Source organism: Trichechus manatus, unplaced genomic scaffold (genome assembly GCF_000243295.1).
Source record: "Trichechus manatus latirostris isolate Lorelei unplaced genomic scaffold, TriManLat1.0 scaffold00088, whole genome shotgun sequence".
NCBI classification, from domain to species: domain Eukaryota; kingdom Metazoa; phylum Chordata; class Mammalia; order Sirenia; family Trichechidae; genus Trichechus; species Trichechus manatus.
This window is the reverse complement of record NW_004444024.1, coordinates 1,066,600-1,086,641: the sequence shown is the minus strand read 5'-3', so window position 1 is coordinate 1,086,641 and position 20,042 is coordinate 1,066,600. Positions and strand designations below refer to the sequence as shown.

Genomic DNA, 20,042 nt, shown 5'->3' with positions numbered 1-20,042 from the left:
AGAATAGAAAAAAATGTTTTTAATTATAACGTGTTAGATATGAAAGATCTCTCTAAAATTAAAATATAGTAATTTGTAGTAATATTTATTTTCTGATCATTAAATTTTCTTTTATGGCATCTTTTCATTTGTTCATTTATAAGTATAGAATTTATTCTGAAACAAGCATCAAAATTGAAGTATGAGCCGTTTAAAGCAAAACTGGTAAAAGTCAATTAATTGTTGAAACAAGTGCACTGACTCATTTTCTTTTTTTGTAGAATATGTGGAATATCTTTTTGTAGAAAATGTGGTATATAGTAAAACAATTTTAGTACCACTAGAAATTTTATAATCCAGTTCATCTCATTCTGCTAAAATGGCATATGCCACTTTTTGTGTTCAATCGCTAATATTAAAATCACATTTAAAAAGAAGTTACATCATCAACAGTTAAGACACACACAGTTATGTATATATATATATACATGTATATGTATATAACTCACATGTCCCATTCGAATGGGTAAATTAGCAGAGGAGGGTACACCACAGATTCAGTGTTTAGGGCCCTCATATGCCTTAATCAGGCCCTGCAGACATATATATACCAATGTTCATTGCAGCATTTTCACAATAGCCAAAAGGTGAAAATAACTGAAATGTCCATCAACAGGCAAATGGATAAACAAAATGTGGTATATATATACAGTGGACTGTTACTCAGCCATAAAGAGAAATAAAGTTCTGATATATGCTACAACGTGGATAAAGCTTGGAAACATTATGCTGAGTGAAATAAGTCAGTCCCAAAAGGACAAATACTGTATGATCTCACTTATATGGAATAAGCAAATATATAGAAACCAAAAATTGTTAGTGGCTACCAGAGGTGGGAGGGAGGGAGAAAGGGAGAGTTTTGGTTTAGCGGGCAGTGAGTTTATGTTAATGGTGGTGGAATAATTCAGAAAAGCATAGTGAAATTGGTTGTACAACTTGAAGAATGTAATCAATGTCACTGAAATATACATGAAGGAATTGTTCAACTGGCGTATGTTTTGCTGTGTATATTTTTACCACAAAATTTTTAAAAAAGATCACATCATCTTTTACAACAAAATCTTCTTAACACTTCTTGGATGCTGTTGTTGTTGTTAGTTGCCAAGTTGATTCCAACACATGGCAACTCCATGTGTGCAGAGTAGAATTGCTCCATAGGGTTTTCAAGGCTATGATCTTTCAGAAGCAGATCATCATGCCTGTCTTCCAAGGCACCTTTGGGTGGGTCCAATCACCAACCATTCGGCTAATAGCTCAGTGCTTAACAGTTTGCACCACCCAGGGACTCCCAGATTACACCAAAAATTTGCTTCTTTGCAGCATGGTACTCATGAACAGAGATGCTAAAAATAATTAGGTATAATTAGTATGCCCCATGTTTTTAAAATTAGTTCATCAGTATTATAAGAACTGCCCTGTCCATTGTGTCTACAACGCAGAGAAAGATGTCAAAGCAAAAAAAGGAAACTCATCCTCTCTAGATGATTTTTTATACAAGCTAAAGGTGTGACTATGAATGATTAGTGATTGTGGACATTCCTGGATGGGCAAACACACTTGTGTTCATGTGCAAGGGCTTTTATGACTGTCAACAAATTTATTTCCAAGATGATTTTATTCCTTGGTTTAAAATAACATTTTATTATTGGTAGCAATTTTGGTACACATCTTACAAAATAGATCATAAAATCCTCAATATTGGTAAATACATTCACTGTCTGTATCACTCATAGAGATCAGGCAAAGCAGAAAGGATAAATGGAATTATCAAAAATAAGTTATTAAGGGTGAGGGAAAAATTCGGGAATGGTTAACAGTGGTGGTTGAACAACATGAAGAGCATTGTTAATGTCACTGAACTGTGCGTGTAAATTTTGTGGAAATGGCAAATGTTTTGTTACCTATATATTTACCACAGTAAAGTTAAAAAAAAAAAAAAGTAAGTTGGTTAAATTGATAGAGAAGACTCTCTTTGTCCCCCTCTTCTTACTTGGGTTCCGGTAGTATATTCTCCTCAAAGTAGTCATCAACTGAGACTATGAAACGCAGCAGTTACCAGTGGGCCCATGCACTTGTGTATTACACCGTAGTGAAAATTCTTCTTTCATTCTCATATAGGCAGTTGCTGTATTAGAGTGACCAGACCGTTTGGTACTGTCAACAGGTAGTTTCTATTCTCCCCTCTTGTTTGCCTAAAGATCCCTGCCATAATTTACTGACAAGAAATAAACTAACACTTGGCTGATTCAACCTATCAGAGCCCTTTGACTTGAGACTTCCAGAAAAATTCCAGTCCCAAAGTAGAAGACTTCTATGGAGGGAACTTGCAAGCATAGAACAACAAATAATTTTAAAGGAATGAGTAAAATTAGTGAGGGAGATTGATTGTGGTTACTGTTTTGGTATTTTTGGTAAGGTGCTTCATGTTCTTTTTTTGATTAGTCATCTGATGCAGCCCTTTTTCTTAGCTCTGGCTCTGGTCTCTGACCCTCAATTTAGCAGACTATCCTTGTGCCAACTGGGATAAACACTCTCTCCAAAAAAAATGCACCACTCTCCTAAACATCTCTACTGGCATTGGCAACGTCTACACCAAGAACAGACTCCCTCTTTGATTGGCACTTTGTTCTAGCTAATCCCCCGAAATTCATGGTGGAATAGGGATTGTCTCAGATGATAGATTTTGGTGAAGCCACATACTACATTCCTTAGAATACTTTCCCTCAAACACCCCACAGAAATTCAGATTTATAAAATTTCCTATATACTACCCTTGCAAGGGAGAGTATCCTATAGATTCTTATCTCATGAAAGTGTGTGACAAGATGGAGCCTCCATAAGCCTGAGTCATGACTAAGAGGCTGACTCCTCCCCCACACACAACGCGCATTAAATACTGTAGCTTGAGCAAGAAATAAGGGTTTGAGTTAAGCCACTGAGATACTAGGGATGTTACTGTTAACATAACCTATCATATTTAAACTGCTACAAACTATACTTAACGTGGGAACAATGCCTAAAAAAACCTTTCAAATCATTGGTTTGGGACCTGCTCTAGGAGTCTAGGTTTGGCTTCTAGTCCTAGCTCTGCCAGAGACCAGCTCAGGCCCAGTTCCTCTGGTCAGACAGGGACACAGTATTCCTTCAAGGCACACATATCTGCCCACTTCACAAGGGGAAAGAGCTTACTCTCAAGAGCCAGACTGCATGGGATGAAACGCAAGCTCTTATGGAGGGGGTGACTTTGGCCAATTTCTTTCGTTTATGTGCTTGTTTCCACATATGTAAAATGCAGACAACGGTACATACACCTTATAGGAACAAAGACAAAGCGTTTACAACAGTTCTTGACAGACAGTGCTTTGTGGGTACTAGCTGTTAGCAGAGAATAGCTTTTTCTGGCCCTCTTAACCTCTTCCCAGTTACCCATCCAGAACATGCTGGGCAACCCCATTCCTATCTCTTTTATTTCAGAACAGGCAACACTGGGAGGCTTGGGAACAATTTCAATGGTAAAATTCTGGGCCTGCCTCTAGGTTCGAGATATAGTAAAAAATGAAATTTAGAGCTATGAATGTATCCTAGATTAGAAGAGTAGTTAAGTATCTGGCTTCAGTTCATAGCAAAGTGTCAGAGCTGAGAATTGACCAAGTTTAATTGGTTTCAGTCAATGGGAATCAGTAAGCAAATCAGTGGCATCCCCAGTCACCCCCTAATAATTCACAAGACACATGTGGGGTGTCTATTTATTTAAACTGGCTTTCAGAGGGCCCTACTATGGAGCACAAACTGAGTAAGTGGGAGCTCTGGGGATGAACAGGGCTGTGATGTCCAGGTATCAGAAGATAGAAGGAGCTCAGTTGAGCAGCCAGAGCAGCAAGACCAGGCTGAGCGAGAGAGGCCAAGCCCGACAGGGCTCAGCGCCACTCATGGCCTTGGCATAGAACCTTGCCACCTCTTCGTTGGGGTTGCCCTGGGCTGGGTCGAACCACATCTGGATGCAGCGGCCGCTCCCTCGGGTGTAGTTGCTGGCCTTGTAAGAGTGACTCCAGATTTCATTGCACAGAACATCAGGTGTAGGGAAGTAGACATCAAAGGGGGCACACTGAGCTTCTGCTGGGCACTGGTTATGCCCTGTAAGCAGGATGAAAGACCTTCATCCAAGGAGCCCAGAACTACCTCTGACTTCACCAGCCCTTAACCCCAAATACACACCCATTCCACACCCCTACACATCCACCTTCATTCCACTTCCAAGCCCTCCACCAGCCCTCACCTGAGGTCCAGTTCCAGCCCTTGTGCCAGTTGATCTTGCAGGTATAGGAGGTGCGGCAGTCTTCCCACCAGTTCTGACAGTCCTCTTTGCACAGGGGCACATTGAGGATCCGCTCTTTGCGCCAGCTCTGGTCTACCTGAAGAGCATGGGTAGAGAAGAAGGGCTCAGGCTCAAAAATCTCAGCAGCCCAGATCTGAATAGAACTGGAACTAGAGGGAGGTTGGGGGAGCAGCCTGAAGTGATGTCTGGAAAGTATGGTTCTTCTGCTGGGTTAGGGTGCTGGGGAGAAACTCATACCTGTTGGATCCAGGGCCCCAAGTTGGGGGAGCATTCATAGAGGCAGGTGTCCTGGATGAAGTGCCGCTTGCAGGCAGGTTCCATCTTTCCACAGTGGTCCCAGTTGAATCTGTACAGGTAGGAAATATCCTTGTGGGCTTCCTGGCTGGTGTTGACGGAGCAGCAGGAGTTCTTCTTCCAGGGGCCACACTGAATGGGGAAGATCAGGGACTAATTCCCACATCCATAATGGCCAGAATATTCCCACACACAGCCTCTCCCCATCTAGTCCTTGCTTCCCCAACCCACTTAAGCCTCTTGTGGAAATACTTGCTGCTGGAGTCCTCTTTGGAGAGGGCTTTCAGAGGCTGTGGAAGCCCAGGAGGAAACCACTGCCTGGAGGGGAAGACATTACAAAATTCATTGATTCAAATTTTTATTAAGCTCATATTTACTCTAACCCAGGCACTTTTCTAGAAACTGGGGGCCAACAAGGAACATTTATCACATAAGTGCTTTGTAAAAAATATATCGCAGGGAAGGTGAGACAGATTGCAGTTTTATAGGATGGTCAGATTAAGCCTCATTGAGACGGTGACAAAGACCTGAAGGTGAGGAAGCAAGCCAAATAAATTGTATCCCCAGAATAGGAGTCCTTGGATGGTGCAAATGATTAAGCACTGGGCTAGTAGCCAAAAGATTCATGGTTTGTACCCACCCAAAGACACCTCAGAAGAAAGGCCCGGTAATTTGCTTCTGAAAGTTCACAGCCTCAAAAGCCCTATGGAGTGTATTGTACTCTGACACACATGGGGTTACCATGAGTCAGAAAAGATTTGACAAGCCAAAAAAAAGCAAACCTGTTGCCATCAAGTCGATTCCGACTCATAGTGACCCTATAGGACAGAGTAGAACTGCCCCATAGGGTTTCTACGGCTGTAAATCTTTACGCAAACAGATTGCCACATCTTTGTCTCACAGTTGGTGAGTTTGAACCGCCAAGTGCTTAACCACTGGGCACCAGGGCTCCTTATAGACTTGATGGCAACTGGTTTTGGTTATCCTCAGAATAGTTCCAATTACAGAAACACTCAACACATACTTATTAAATGAAAATCCACAGCCTAGCATTTAGTAAAAAGAAAATATTAAAATCCACACGTTTAAAAAAATATATAGACTGCTCAAGGTATTCAAGTAACACCACCACCTGTCATTCTGCACTTGCAGCTGTGGGCTCAGTAATTCAAACAGTGCAAACAGGGGACTGTAGTCATTATCTGCTAATGTCATGCTGAACATTCACATATTGAAATTATTTTCCTTTTGCTTTTTTTTTTTTTTACAGTTATGGCATCATATTGACTTTAAAAATCATATTTATAGATAGGTTCATGACATTAAAGAGGTTGGTGCAAAAACAATTGTTGAAGGAGACCTCAGGATCAATAGGATCTCGAGCCACTGTATAAATGCTAGATGCGTAAATCAAGGTGACTCGCACCCAGCCTCTGTCTGTCTTGAGCTGTATAGGGCTGGCAGAGAGCAAGCCACTGCGTGCAGTTTCTCCTTGCAGATCCTTGGAGGACCCTTCCCAGTTCAAGCCCCTACGTCAACCCCCAGGGCAGGTTTCCCTAACTTCATTTCCCAGGCTTCTCTCTGGGCCTGCTTGCTTAGCTGTGTAATGCAGAAACCCAACAACTAAGGAGAGCTGTTGGCATTATACAGGCAACATGTGGCACACAGTATGTTCAACACATGTTATTGTTGGATGCCATTGAGTCCAACTCATAGTGACCCCATGTGACAGAGCAGAACTGCCCCATTGGGCTTTCTTGGCTGTAATCTTTACAGGAGCCAATTGCCAGATCTTTGGACATGTAGGAGCTTTGGACAATTCCATCTCCTGACTTCCTCTTCCTGAGTCAGCTCCTCCCACCCCCAGAGCCCCACTCGGCCCACCTGGTCGTGCAACTCGTCCTCGGGGCTTGGCTTTTCCTTGTGGTGCTTGGCGTCCATGCAAACGTTGAGAAGTTCAGTCCTGGCCCGCGTAGTCCTGAGCTGGGCACCACATCCAGCGCCCACCAACACCAGAAGGAATAGCAGCTGTGTTGTCATCAGCCGAGCCATGTCTGCCTCTAAAGGAAGAGCTGTGGTCAGTGGCACCAAGGAATGCGGAGGTGGGGGGGTGGGGCCTCAAGGTGTGGGAACAGCCCCAGCTGGGTGGGGCCTGGACAATGAAGCCTGAGGCGGGTCATGCCCCACCCCTGTTGTTGTTCAGTGCCATCAAGTCGATTCCGATTCACAGCAATCCCATGCGACAGAGTAGAACTGCTCCATAGGGTTTTCTAGGCTATAATCTTTACATGGAGCCCTGGTGGTGCAGTGGTTAAGAGTTTGGCTGCTAACCAAAAGGTTGGCAGTTTGAATCCACTAGCCACTCATTGGAAACCCCATGGGGCAGTTCTACTGTGTCCTATAGGAATTTTTTTTTTTTTTTAAATCTTTATGGGAGCAGATTGCCAGGTCTTTCTCTTGCAGAGCCGCTGGGTGGGTTCCAATTACCAACCTTTCGGTAGGTTGCTCTGGAAACGCATATCCTTGAAAACCCTATTGAGCAGTTCTCTGCAAACATGGGGTCCTCATGAGTGGGAATCAACTCAATGGCAGCTAACAGCTGTGACCTGGGGGATAGCACAGGGCAGAAGCTCCAGGGGATGGGGCAGCCTCCCTGGCGTTTTGGGAGGCTCCTGAGCCCCCGACAACAGATCTGTCCATTTCTCGGCGGGCCTTCACAACACCTCAATCCTTTGACCTCAGTCACTAAATTGTGAGAAGTGACCCTTCCCCTCACACCTATGGTCACCAGGGGCCTGACACTTCCTAAAATGCTTGGAATTTCCCATAGGTCCTCTCCATCTCTTTCCTCTGACTCACTCACATGAGGATTCACTGAAGTTCCCACGCCTTACCCAGCCCCACAGTGCCCCCATTGCCCTCAGGGTTTCAGCGTCTTGCCTGGGCCTCCTAGATAGGGTTGTTGACAGGGCCTGAGCAAGGCTGTCTCTCCTGACTTAGCCCAGCACTGGGCAGACTGGAGGGCTCAGGTAAACCTAGAATTATTTCCCACCCAGCTCTCCTTCCCCACCCTGCCCTACCCTTCTGGAATCCATTATTTCACTACTCTGTTTATTCTGGTATTCATTCATTCTCTCACTTGCTAATTAATTCATTCCAGGACTCAATCATCCCTTTCACTGACCAGTGCACTCACTAATCCCTGGAAGCAGAACCAAGGAAACTCCTCCTCTCAGGAAACACCAGATGACTCTTCAGATTAGGCTAGTTTGGGAAAACAAAGCCTAGTAGCTTAGAGCACAAGGTTTCAGGTTAGCCTCCAGGGACTCATTCTTCACTCCACCTCCTGCTTGACCTTGGGGAAAAACTCTATCGTGAGGCTTAGTTTTTTCATCTGAGGATTAAATGGAGGAACAAAAAAACACTAGCCAGTGGGGCTCTGTGTAATCATTTGGGCACTAATTGAGGGATAGATGTACCCAAAGTCAAACAGCAGAGACCACCCACATCTGCCCCTCAAGTTCAGAGCTCCTGCACCTTCTCTGTGCTGGCACTCACAGGGCAGCTGACAAGGGTGAAGTGCTGGGGGCGGGGGCTGACAGTCTCTCTTGCTGTGGCTGCTTTCTGGAGCCAGAGTTCTCTGCTTCTCCTTGTGACCTATATCACCCAGCAAGCCACTTCTCCACCCTCCTAGCTCTACGTTCAAATCTTCGTCTAACTATTACACCCCTCCACCTTGGGGCCCCAGACTGGAAGAGCCTAGAACAGTGCTGGGCTGAAAGACAAGAGCCTTGGACTCTAGTTCAGGGATGGGCACTGACTTGTAGTCCACTTCGGTCTGGGCCTCAGTCTCCCCTTCTGGATACTCTAGGGTTTAGGTAAACAGGGCCCGCCTAGCTCAGCAAATCCTTTAACACGCACTGGGAGTACCATAGGATGTGACACCTCTGATGGGTTGGGGAGCGGCATACCTGGGAGAGGAGGCAGCTCTCGGTCTGGCTCTAGCTTCTACTTTGCTCTATACTCCCCTTGCCTTATTCCAGGGGGCAGTGGCGGTTTAGTGGCCTAGGAGACAGGCAGTGGGGCAGGCAGCAGGAATGAAGCCCAGGAGTGGAGCTGGGATCAGGCAAAGGCCACTCAGCAGTTAATTATTGCACTTGGGCACCAGCCAGGCCTCCGTAGGGGTGGATTAATAGCGCAGGCCTAAGGCCAGTGGAGCCCCGGTGGTGCATTGGTTAAGAGTTCAGCTGCTAACCAAAAGGTCAGCAGTTCGAATCCACCAGCCACTCCTTGGAAACCGTATGGGGCAGTTCTATTCTGTCCTGTAGGGTTGTTATGAGTCAGAATTGACTCGAGGGCAATGGGTTTGGTTTTTTTTTAAGGCCAGTGCCCAAGCCCCACTTATCCTGTTTCTCCCAAAGCTCAGGTCTGATAAAATCTTGCAGCCTGAGCTGTTGGAATCCTCTGAGATAATTTGGTCCGCTTCCACCACCCCTCACCTGTTATGCAGATGAGGAGAATGAGACTCAGAGAAGTAGAGCAGAGCCAATGGCAGAGCAAGGGTTGAAACGCAAGCTTCCAGCCTCCCAGCCAGCTGTAGACAACAAGGAGCTCCCAAGTCCCCAACTTATAGGGCCACCAACTCCTCCAACCCCATCAGCCCCAGGTCCACCTATTTCCAGCAGCAGAATTACAGACATTCTGAATCTTCTGACCAGAGGGGTTGTTCCAAGGTATGCCCTCCTCTCAGCCTTTCTCCCAAAAATCCTTTCTACAGTATTAGGTTCAGAGTTTGATCTAATTTAGACTCTTCTTTCCAGTCCCCAACCTCACTCACCCCTACCCTCTTACCCTGTCAAGGACAGAGCCTTCGTTTGACCATGACCATGGTGATCCCTGGTGGGAAAAGGGAAGAAGGGAGGAGCAAATTTTGGCGGGAGGAAACACGAAACTCCATTTTGTCAACCAGAGAGAGGTGACTGTAGAGGTTAGGGCTCAGGGGAATGGTCTGGGTTGGGTGCAGAGGGTCTGGGTTGGATGTGGGAGCCAGAAGGATAAGGATGGCAGTAGAAACTCACAGAAATGGGAGCCCAATACCTTGCAGAATGCCCGAGGAGCAAGGGAGGAACCAGGAGCCAGAGGAGGAAAGTCAATCAAGAAGGAATACCCTAAAGGATTTGCAAAGAAACCGACTTCCAGGAGACCCTGCCCCAAGCCAGAGCCCTGCTTTTCCTGTCCCGTGTCAGTCAGTCTGAGCCTTACCTGAATCCTGCGACAATCTAGATGCTAAGTGCTTTGAAGACTCTAGCAGCCCTCTTGCCTCCCTCCTCACTTTATAGCCTTCTTGCTTTATAATCAGCCTGCTGATTGGAGAAGGGTGAGACAGACATCTAAGAATGTCTGAAAGGTGGGAGTTCCCTTAGCTGGGACCCACCCTTTCCCCCACATCCTCTACCCCTGCACTGGGAGCTGATCATTAACTGACTTTATGACCCCTCCCCTGTGGCCAGAGGTTTACCCCCACCCCCCAGGCAGTTGTCTTGTGAGTGGAAGGAGAGTATCTGACCCAGACTGGAAGCAAAATATTGGGAAGATTAGCCATCAGCATTCCATCAGACCCCAACCTGAAGGCTGCCCTGTGACCTGGCCAAGATAACTTAAAAGTGTTTGATGCGCAAAGCTGGGGGCTCTGGGCTGCAAGGAGCTGGAAGGCAGCCCTAGAGTGGGGTAGGGAGAAACTCAAGCTTTTCCTGAGATGTTGCATGTCTCTTATTACCCATCCTCTCAGAGATGGAAACTGTGGAGCCCAGGCTAGCAAGTGGAGAGGCTAGGATTCAGATCTGAGTCTGAGCCTGGCTTCTTTCACATAGCAGCTTCAGGAGAGACACTCCTAAAATCAGCACCGCAGATCCAGTGTTCCCTTTCTGGCCTCATCTCCTCTCCATGCCCCCTCAAGCTTCTATCTCTACCACCCCGAAATTCTACTCGCGCTTATATTACCTCCATGCCTTTGCACTCGCCATACCCTCTCCCTGGAATGCCTTTTCCCCTTGTGGTTTCCTGCTTGGCAAACATGACTCCTCTGCAAGCCTTCCCTAACCTCTTTGGGTTCCCATAGAGCAACACTATCCCTCTATCAAAGCCTCACCTCATTGTTCTAGTAGTTATTGGTTCTTAGGTCTGTCTGCCTCCACCAAGCCATGACATGGGACTCAGTTCTCTTCTTGTCTTCAAGACTAGCACAGGCCAGCCCTGGATGTTCAGAAAGCACTTGTTGACTGAAAGATGAGTGCATGGATTCCTTAACTTACTGAGCACCTACTCTGCGCCTGGCACTGACCTGGGCCCTGAGGATCTGGGACTAAACAACATAGGCGTGGCCTCTGCTTTCAGGTGTGCATGTTTTGTTGTTGGGGACACCAGTTACCAGTTGCTGTTGAGTTGACTCTGACTCATGGCGACCCCATGTGTGTCAGAGTAGAACTATGCTCCACAAGGTTTTCAATGGCTGATTTTTTGAAAGTAGGTCACCAGCACCTCTGGGTGGACTCAAACCTCCAACTTTTCCGTTAGCAGCCGAGTGAGTTAACCATTTGCACCACCCAGGGACTTCTGTTAAGGACAAGCCAGGCAATAAATACAGTAGACAGATCTATGTAAAGGGGGCTAGAGTGATGAGAGTGATGTGCTAGGAAGTGCCTGGATGGCTTCTTCAGAAAAGTCATGGGGGGAGGGGGCATTTTAGGTTGAGTCTAAGTGGCTATAAGGAGCCAGCCTGCAGAGAATGAATGAAGAACATCCCAGGCACCAGACCGGTTGTTGTCAAGTTGATTTCGACTCATGGAAACCCCGTACGTGTCAGAGTAGAACTGTGCTCCATAGGATTTTCAATGCCTGATTGTTTGGAAGTAGATGGCCAGGACTTTCTTCTGAACTGCCTCTGGCTGGACTTGAACCTCCAACCTTTGGTTTAGTAGCCAAGTACATTAACCATTTGCACCACCTAGGACTTCCATTCCAGGCACAGGGAGAAGGAATTACTGGAACAAAGGCCCCAAGGTAGGAAGTGTGGATAGAGTTCATATATGTGGATGGGAGTGGGCGTATAGGGTGGTGATTTGACATGAGATCTAAGAGATGGGGCAGGGCCTTCTATGTCATTGAAGACATTTGGTTTTTATGACAAATACCATGGGAAAGTGTTGAAAGTTTGTAGAGGGAGCTGTCACATAATAAGACATTTTGGACTTTTGTTTTTACTTTTAAAAAAATGCCCATGAGATACTAAAGCTCATTTGTGAAAGTTTGTTGAGGAATAGATATCTACAGTTCTCAGAAGACCTCCCTATCAAATACTTATTTATTACAAAGGGAAAAGAGTAGAGAAGAAACCTGGCAGACACCATCTGAACCAAAAGATGAAAGCTAACATCACTAAAAATAGGAAAATCCAACATCATATGCTTCCTACTAGGATGCACAATAAGGATACAGCATTACTATTGGAGCATTTGTGTCAAAAATGCATAACCTCAATTTAATCATGAGGGAGCAGAGAAACCCAAACTGAAGGATAGTTAACAAAATAACTGGTCTGTGCTTTTCAAAAATGTCAGGGTCATAAAAGCACTCCCCTCCCTCAAATATCTACTAGTAGAGGACTGAATAAAATGTGATGTATACATAGACTGAAATATTATCCGTATGATGGTTGTCGGTCACCTTGGCTGGGCCATGATTTATAGTGGTTTGACAGTTATGTAATGATGTAGTTTGGCAGTTATGCAATGCTGTAATCATCCTCCATGATGTGATCTGATGTGATCAGCTAATCAGTTGTAAGAGGAGTTTCCTTGGGGGTGTGGCCTGCATCCAATATATATATAAATGTTCTGACAAGGCTAGCTTGCTTGCTCTGGATCCTGCATCTGGCTCATCATCATCTGACTTCCAGTTCTTGGGATTCGTCAGCCTCTGCAGCCCATGAGCCAGCAGCCTACAGTCTGACTTGCTGATCTTGGATTCATCAGTCCCTGCAGCTACGTGAGTCAGGAAAAGCCTCCAGCCTGACACCTGACCCATGGACTTGGGACTTGCCATCCTCTGCAACCACATGAGCCATTTTCTTGATCTCTCTCTCTCTGCATATATATATCTATATCTATCTATCTATCTATATATATATATAATATATATAGATAGATAGATAGATAGATACAGATATATTCACTGGTTTTGCTTCTCTAGAGAACCCAGCCTAAGACACCCGGCAATTATAGACCTCAATAGATCAATACGGAAAGATCTCAGAAACAGGGTCCTCATAAAAAGACATATGGCAAATGAAAATTACACTGATGCCCTTTATTCCATTTATCAGTTTAGCAGAAATCCCAAAGTTTAACACTGTATTACACATGTATCCATATTACTGTGGGGAAATGGGCGCTCATAGACATTGCTGGTGGAAGGCCAAATTGATATAACCCCTGTAAAGTTGTAACTATCAAAATTATAAATCTATTCCAGGGAAGAGGTTCAGCTATTTCTAAGCCCCCCACTAGGGACCTCCAGGTGAAGGGGAGAGGGTCAGTAGACACAGAGATTAGGAGATGGGAGGAGGGTTAAGGGCAGCTTTCAGAGCATTTGGAATGTGTAGGGTGAGGGGAGGAAGAGAAGGAGGCTAGGGACAGGGGGCAATTCCTGCCCAGCTAAGTTGTAGAGGAGGCAGTGGACCATATCAGGAGAGTGGCTTCAAGAGATTCGCAGGACTAAAAGATCACTCTGGAAGGCAGAAAGATTCTTTCTTTGTCAGTAATTCAGAGTCCCTGGGTGGTGCAAAGGGTCCCTGGCAAAGTGGTTAAGAGCTTGGCTGCTAACTGAAAGGTTGGCGGTTCGAACCCACTAGCCACTCTGTGGGAGAAAGATGTGGCAGTCTGCTTCTGTAAAGATTACAGCTTTGGAAGTCCTATGGGGCAGTTCTATTCTGTCTGTCTTATAGGAGGTTGGAATCTACTCAATGGCAATGGGTTTTGGTTTTGGGGTGGTGTAAACGGTTAAGCACTGGGCTACTAACTGAAAGATCCAGATGGTTCAAATTCAGCCAGAGACGCCTCAGAAGAAAAGTCTAGCAATCTGCCTCTGAAAGATCAGACATGAAAATCATATGGAACACAATTCTACTCTGTACACATGGTGTCGCTATGAATCGGAGTCAACCTGACGGTAACTGGTTTGTTTTTCTTTTTGTTTGTTCAGTAATTCAAGAGAGAAATGCTCTGGGTCAGATCTAGGGCAATGAAGGCAGTGCTTCAGGGATGGAGAGGAGAGTGGGAGACTCCCAAATAGAATCAATGAGTTGGGGGTGATAAAAAAATGTATGAGGTTTTGGGGAGGGAATCAAGGAAGAATCTGGTTTCCTTATGCGATAAAATGTGTAACTTAGTGCCTGGTGCATGACTAATTTTCAAGAGCATTTAAAGTTTACACATCATTTTCAATAGACTGCCTGATAAGACCCTTAGAAGAAGTTTGGGAAACAAGGATAGATAGCTCGCAGATATGAAAATTGAGGCCCAAGGATTTCAGCTCCCAAAGTCTATCAGTGGGTGGTGGGATTGAGTTTCAGGGTGGGGGGGATTATAAATTTATTTACTCCTTGACCCAGCAATCCCTCTTCTGGGAATTTACCCTCCAAGTATAACATTCCACTAAGTACCAGCTTGTTCATTGTAGAATTGTTTGTAGTTTTTAAAAAAAGAAACAATGCAAGTGTTCATCATAAATCCCAAGATCAATGTCTCTTTCCCACCCCAGATCTAGTAAGGGAAGGAGAGAAAGAAACCTTTTTCCCTTCCGGGAACCCAGTGACTCCTCCACCAATCTCTGCCCACCTTCCTTCTTCCGTCAGTCCTAGTGGTGTGAGAGTAGTGACCCTGGCATGAGGGCAGGCAGGTGCAGGGGTAAGAGACCCAAGCCAAGGGATCAGGTGCCTGGATTCTAATTCAACTTCCACCCCCTACTTGTTGATGAACCTCAGGCTAGTCCCAGCCCTTCTTTGGGGCTCTCAGTGGGAGTGATGAAGCAGTGAGTCATGTCTTCCCAAGCCACTCATCCCCAAATTCTTTACAAGACACACGTGAATCTGTGTATTAAAATAAGTTGTAAGGGGAATCCCAGGGGTCCCACCTTGGGTTATAAACCAATGATCAGGGCATGGACTGAACTGATTGTGAGGTCCCTTATCTGAGAGAGCGGAGCTGGGCTGAGCCTAGGCACCCAGGCTGGGTACGAGTCAAGGATGCAGTCCGGGCTCTGCTGTCCAGATGTCCAAGTGTCAGCAGTGGAAGCGGCTCAGCCAAGGAGCCATAGCAGCGTCAGGACTAGGCTGAGTAGGAGAGGCCCAGTTGCATGGGGCCCAGCCCTACTCATGGCTTCAGCATAGAACCTCGCCACTTCTTCATTAGGGTTGCCATGGGCTGGGTCAAACCACATCTGAATGCAGCGGCCACTCCCTTGGCTGTAGTTGCTGACCTTGTAGGAGTGACTCCAGAGGCCCTCGCAGAGGTCAGCAGGCGTGGGGAAGTAGAACTCAAATGTGTGGCAGGCGGCCTTGACTGGACACTCGTTAATCCCTGGTAGGAACAAAGCTACTTAGTTTCTGGTTGAGACCTCATCTCTCCCAATGCCAATTAGAATCACCACTTCTGTTACTCATCTCCTCCCTGCCCAGGCCCTCACCTGAGCTCCAGTTCCAGCCCTTGTGCCAGTTGGTCTTGCAGGTATAGGAGGTGCGGCAGTCTTCCCACCAGCGCTGACAGTCCTCTTTGCACAAGGGCACGTTGAGGATCCGCTCTTTGCGCCAGCTCTGATCCACCTGGTGGGGAGGGAGAAGAGCCCCTGTCAGCCAGGCATCTCAGCAGCCACAGGCCTTGAAGAAGACCAGAGTTGGAGGCCAAGGCAGTGCCTCTACTATGCTTGGACCACACCCTCCCTGCAAGTGCCACGGTGAATGTCTGTGGGGATGGCGCCCGTACCTGCTGGATCCAGGGCCCCAGATTGGGGGAGCACTCATAAAAACAGGTGTCCTGGATGAAGTGGCGCTTACAGTCGAGCTCCATCTTGCCACAGTGGTCCCAGTTAAAGTTATACAGGCGGGAGGTGTCCTTGTGCAGCTCCTGGCTGGTGTTCACTGAGCAGCAGGCATTCTTTCTCCAGGGGCTGCACTGGGTGGGGAAGACGCAGGGCTATATCTTCACTGACACAGCCATCTCCTCCATGTTCTGCTTCCCCTGCCCCAGGTAAGACATCCAGAGGAACTATCTCTGGGGAGGGCCCTGCTAGGTCTGCCCCTTGAGGGGCCCCCATTTTGAAGGAATGGCTGTTAAAAGTATTAGCCCTTTTTAAAAAATGATGGTGAAAATACGCACACCAAAACATTTTCCAATTCAACAGTTTCCACATGTACAATTCAGTGACATTTATCACAGTCTTCATGTTCTGCAACCATTATCTCTATCCTTTTCCAGCTTATTCCACCACCATTAACATAAACTCAATGCTTCCTAGGCAAAAACTCCCCCTGTCCCCTCCTTCCCACCCCAAAAACCACTAATAGTCTTTGGTTTCTATGTATTTGTTTACTTCATATAAATGAGACCATGGAGTATTTGTCTTTTTGCGACTGACTTATTTCACTTAGCATGATATTTTCAAGGTTCACCCATGTTTTGGTACACATCAGGACTTCATTTCTCTTTATGGCTGTGTACTAATATTCTATTGTATGTATGAGTATTATCTTTTAACAGAGAGTAATACAAGGGCCGTGGGAGCCCAAGGGGAGCCACTGTCTGGGGGAGCAATTACTACTTCTACAGCTGTTAACACTTTACAAAGTTATTTCACATTATTTCAGCTATTTACATTATTCATTTTCCATCCAGCCAATATTAATTGAGTGCTTATTATACATCAGGCAATGTGCTAGGGGCTGGGACTATTGCAGTGAACGAAACAGATAAAACCTTTGCCCTCATGGAGCTTATGGTTTTAGTCAGGAGTGGGAGGGGTTAAAAAACATTCTAGGCATAGAAAACAGCAGGTACAAAAAGGCCCTGAGCTTTTGCACTTTATCCTCTCAACAATGCAGTAAAAAAAAAAAATCATTACCCCAGTTTTCACAGAATTTAAGCAAGCGGCCCTCCTGGCAAATGGTGGAGTAAAGATTTTAACTCAAGACTGGAAAGAAAGGAACCTGGTCCCAGGTTGCAGTGAGAGGTAGAGGTCAAGGGTACTGATCTGGCTCTCCCAGGTCTAGAACTCCAGACTAGGAGTCTCCTGACAGGTTTCCAAAGCCGTAGGGGAAAAAGAACTATAGCTTGCATGTGGGCCTGAGCCGGGACCTGATCACACGTAGGGGTAGGGCAAGTAAGACAGGAAAGTGGTAGAGGTTTCTATTGGACTCAGAAGAGCTGAAGTGCTGAGTGATTACATGCCAACTGCTTAAACTCTCTGAGATGAATTCCACCTCCCAGGTCAAGTGAGCAGGGAGATGTGACAGGTCAGGGCACACAGGAGAAACCAGAAGGAAAACTCATGGGGATAGGGCCACATCTAGCCCTCTCCAACAACCTAGCCGACACCAGGTGCTGGGCAATACAGAACATTCAGGCCTCCCTGACTTCATGCGTGTACTTCTTCAAATGCCCTAACTCCTGCTCGTCCTGCAAAATCCCAACTACATCATCCTAACCTGCCAGTCAGGTCATCATTCCTGCCTCTGAAAGAGTTAATGATATGATGAAAAGCACTAACCCACTTCCTGTAGGAGCTTAACAAAAATGGCCACTGTCATAGCCCATGTCACTCAGAGTTATAATCATCCATCTCCCTGGGAGTGGGGACCCAGCCTGTTTGCCAATGTTTGCTGTAGCATGGCCATGAGGGACATGTCTGCCCCTCTACCTTGCCTCTGAGCTCCGGGGATGGCACATAATTAAGGTTAGGAAGAGGACTGTCAGTCTCCCTCCTAGCCCCTGCTAATGACTGGTCTCTCAGTTCCCACGTGTACCTGTGCCTCCTCTAAGCCTCAGTTTCCTCATTTGTGTAAGTAGAGAACACCACTCACTTACCAAGCAGACCTTTTGGGCATGTTTACTGACATGGCGAAAGGAAAGCACTTAGCTCAGCTCATGTTGTTGTTGTTAGTTGCCATTTCGACTCATGGTGACCCCATGTATGCAGAGTAGGTCTGCCTAATAGGGTTTTCAAGGCTCTGAACTTTCACAAGCCGATCGCCCAGGCCTGTCTCCTGAGGTGCCTTTGGGTGATTTGAACTGCCAACCTTTCAGCTTGTAGTCAAGCACTTAACCGTTTTCACCACCCAAGGCTTCCACTTGGCTCATAGTGGATGCTAGGGAAATGGTCCCTCTGTTATTGTAGATTTGGTGGTCTCCTGGTGGGGGAGGCCCTCCAGGAACACCTCAGTCACCCACTGCTTCTATCTCCCCCCACAGTTGACATTTCCATCCCCCTAACTTCTTCCCTGCCAGGGTCAGCCCCCTGCCCCATGCCAGCCCTCACTCCATGCTCACCTGGTCATGCAGCTTGTCCTCAGGGCCTGGCTTTGTCTTGTGGTGCTTGGCGTCCATGCAGACATTGAGCAGATCTGTTCTTCCCTGGGGATTCCTGGGGCGGGCACCCCATGCAGAGACCACCAAAGCCAGCAGCAGCAGCAGCTGTGTCATCTGCCAAGCCATGGCTGTCTGCTCCTGTGGGGGAGCCACAGTCAGAGGTGGGCAAGGCCTGAGGGAGAGGCAGCAAACGCTTGAATCTCTTCAGATGTCCTGATCTCTTCTCAAGCCCAGATCTTCTGCCCTGCCAAGCCTGCATTTTCACTGGTGTTAGGAGAGACGCCCACAGGGCAGCTGAGCCAAGGAATGAGGGGGAAGTAAAGTTGAGAGCAAGCCCTTCCAGGGTCATCCCAGGTCTGGAGGCAGGAGTCCCTGCATGATTCTCCAGCCCTCGCACCACTCCAACACTAGCTTGCTCTGCGATCTTGAGGGGAGCCACTACCTCTCTCTGAATTTCCCCAGTGTTTTGTACAGAATCTGAGTGCCTTCCAGCTCTGTAGTTCCTCTCAAATCTGTGCAGGAAGGAACCACAGAGCGCCGTCTGCTGCAGTGGTGTCACCCAGTGTGGTAACTCATGGTGTCACAACCCCATGAACCTCTTCCCCTACCAGACCACAGAGAAGCCTTAAAAATGTTTATTATCAATCTTAATCATAGAATAATATGTGATAAATACAGCCGTAAATTGCTTAAATGTAATATTTCTTAGATTATATGAATACTAACAACAAAATTGTTTTGTAAAATCTCTCTACGTTGAATTACAGCATTATTAGTTACGATATTATTTTTTATTTTTCTCCTTCTTTTCCTTTAATTACTACTTCATTCTCAAAACAGTTATTGATATAGGTTCACAAATACTAATTACCACAATATTGTAGCTAAAACATCAGACAATTTGACAAAATCAGTGACTATAAAAACACCAGCAGCAACAAAAACAATAGTGTGTGTTTGTAGCGAGTATAGACGAAATTATGTGATTCGAAGCGTCCCTGTAATTGGGTAATAATGACAGCTCTGACTGGAGGGCATTAGAAGGTTCAAAAAATAAACTGACATAGAGTTTTAGCCTTGTAGGTCTATGGATATATGTAAACTGGGCTTACAAAAAATGTTTTTGTTGTTATAACTAACTACAGGGATATTTTTATTAAAAATAATAAATTTCTGCTGAAACACTGGACAAAAATTTTATAGACAGTCATTTTGGTGTTACCCCCTCTGACAGTGTCACCTGGTGCAGTCAGCACCCCCTGCACCCTCCAGTGATGCCACTGATCTGCTGATGGGGGTAGGGAGTAAGGAGGGGAGATGACTCCACAATACCTCAGGCTTCCCCTCTCTCAGCCTATCTCCCTTGCCCCAGGACAGTTGAAGTTTAGAGGCCCAGAACTGGCAATGGGGCAGACAGGGAAGCTGAGCCTGGGCCAGGTGAAGGCCACTGACCAGTTCAGCTATTGCTCATGATCATTGTCCAGGTGAGAGCCAGTGAGAGTACAGCCCCAGAGAGCCAGGCCCCAGTTCCTCATACCACAACCACCCTCCCCAGTGAGGTCTAAGGAAGCCAGGCAATCAGATTCAGAGCCAGGGGAAGGCCAACAGGTAAGAGGATGGAACTGACCAAGGACAGTGGGCAGTGAGGGCACCAGAGTACAAGCCAGCAGAGAAGTCAGCTTCCTAGGAGGCCTGGGGAATACCTCACTTTGCTTCTCATCTCCCATCCCCACTTTCCC

General features: G+C 46.3%; 2 protein-coding genes across 2 annotated transcripts; both read right to left on the bottom strand.

Annotated features, from left to right (window-relative positions):
* Positions 1–916: 916 nt before the first annotated feature.
* Positions 917–6,724, bottom strand: FOLR1 (folate receptor alpha). The gene is made up of 4 exons (XM_004381937.2): positions 6,554–6,724; positions 4,613–4,801; positions 4,316–4,451; positions 917–4,173 (listed from the first exon to the last, which is right to left on the bottom strand). The coding sequence occupies exons 1-4, from the start codon at positions 6,719–6,721 to the stop codon at positions 3,896–3,898; spliced, it is 771 nt and encodes a 256-aa protein (XP_004381994.1). The 5' UTR covers positions 6,722–6,724; the 3' UTR covers positions 917–3,895.
* Positions 6,725–14,327: 7,603 nt separating this feature from the next.
* On the bottom strand, positions 14,328–18,915 carry FOLR3 (folate receptor gamma). The gene is made up of 4 exons (XM_004381936.2): positions 18,265–18,915; positions 15,706–15,894; positions 15,410–15,545; positions 14,328–15,303 (listed from the first exon to the last, which is right to left on the bottom strand). Exons 1-4 carry the CDS (start codon positions 18,427–18,429, stop codon positions 15,023–15,025), a joined length of 771 nt encoding a protein of 256 aa, XP_004381993.1. The 5' UTR covers positions 18,430–18,915; the 3' UTR covers positions 14,328–15,022.
* Between the last annotated feature and the right edge of the window lie 1,127 nt (positions 18,916–20,042).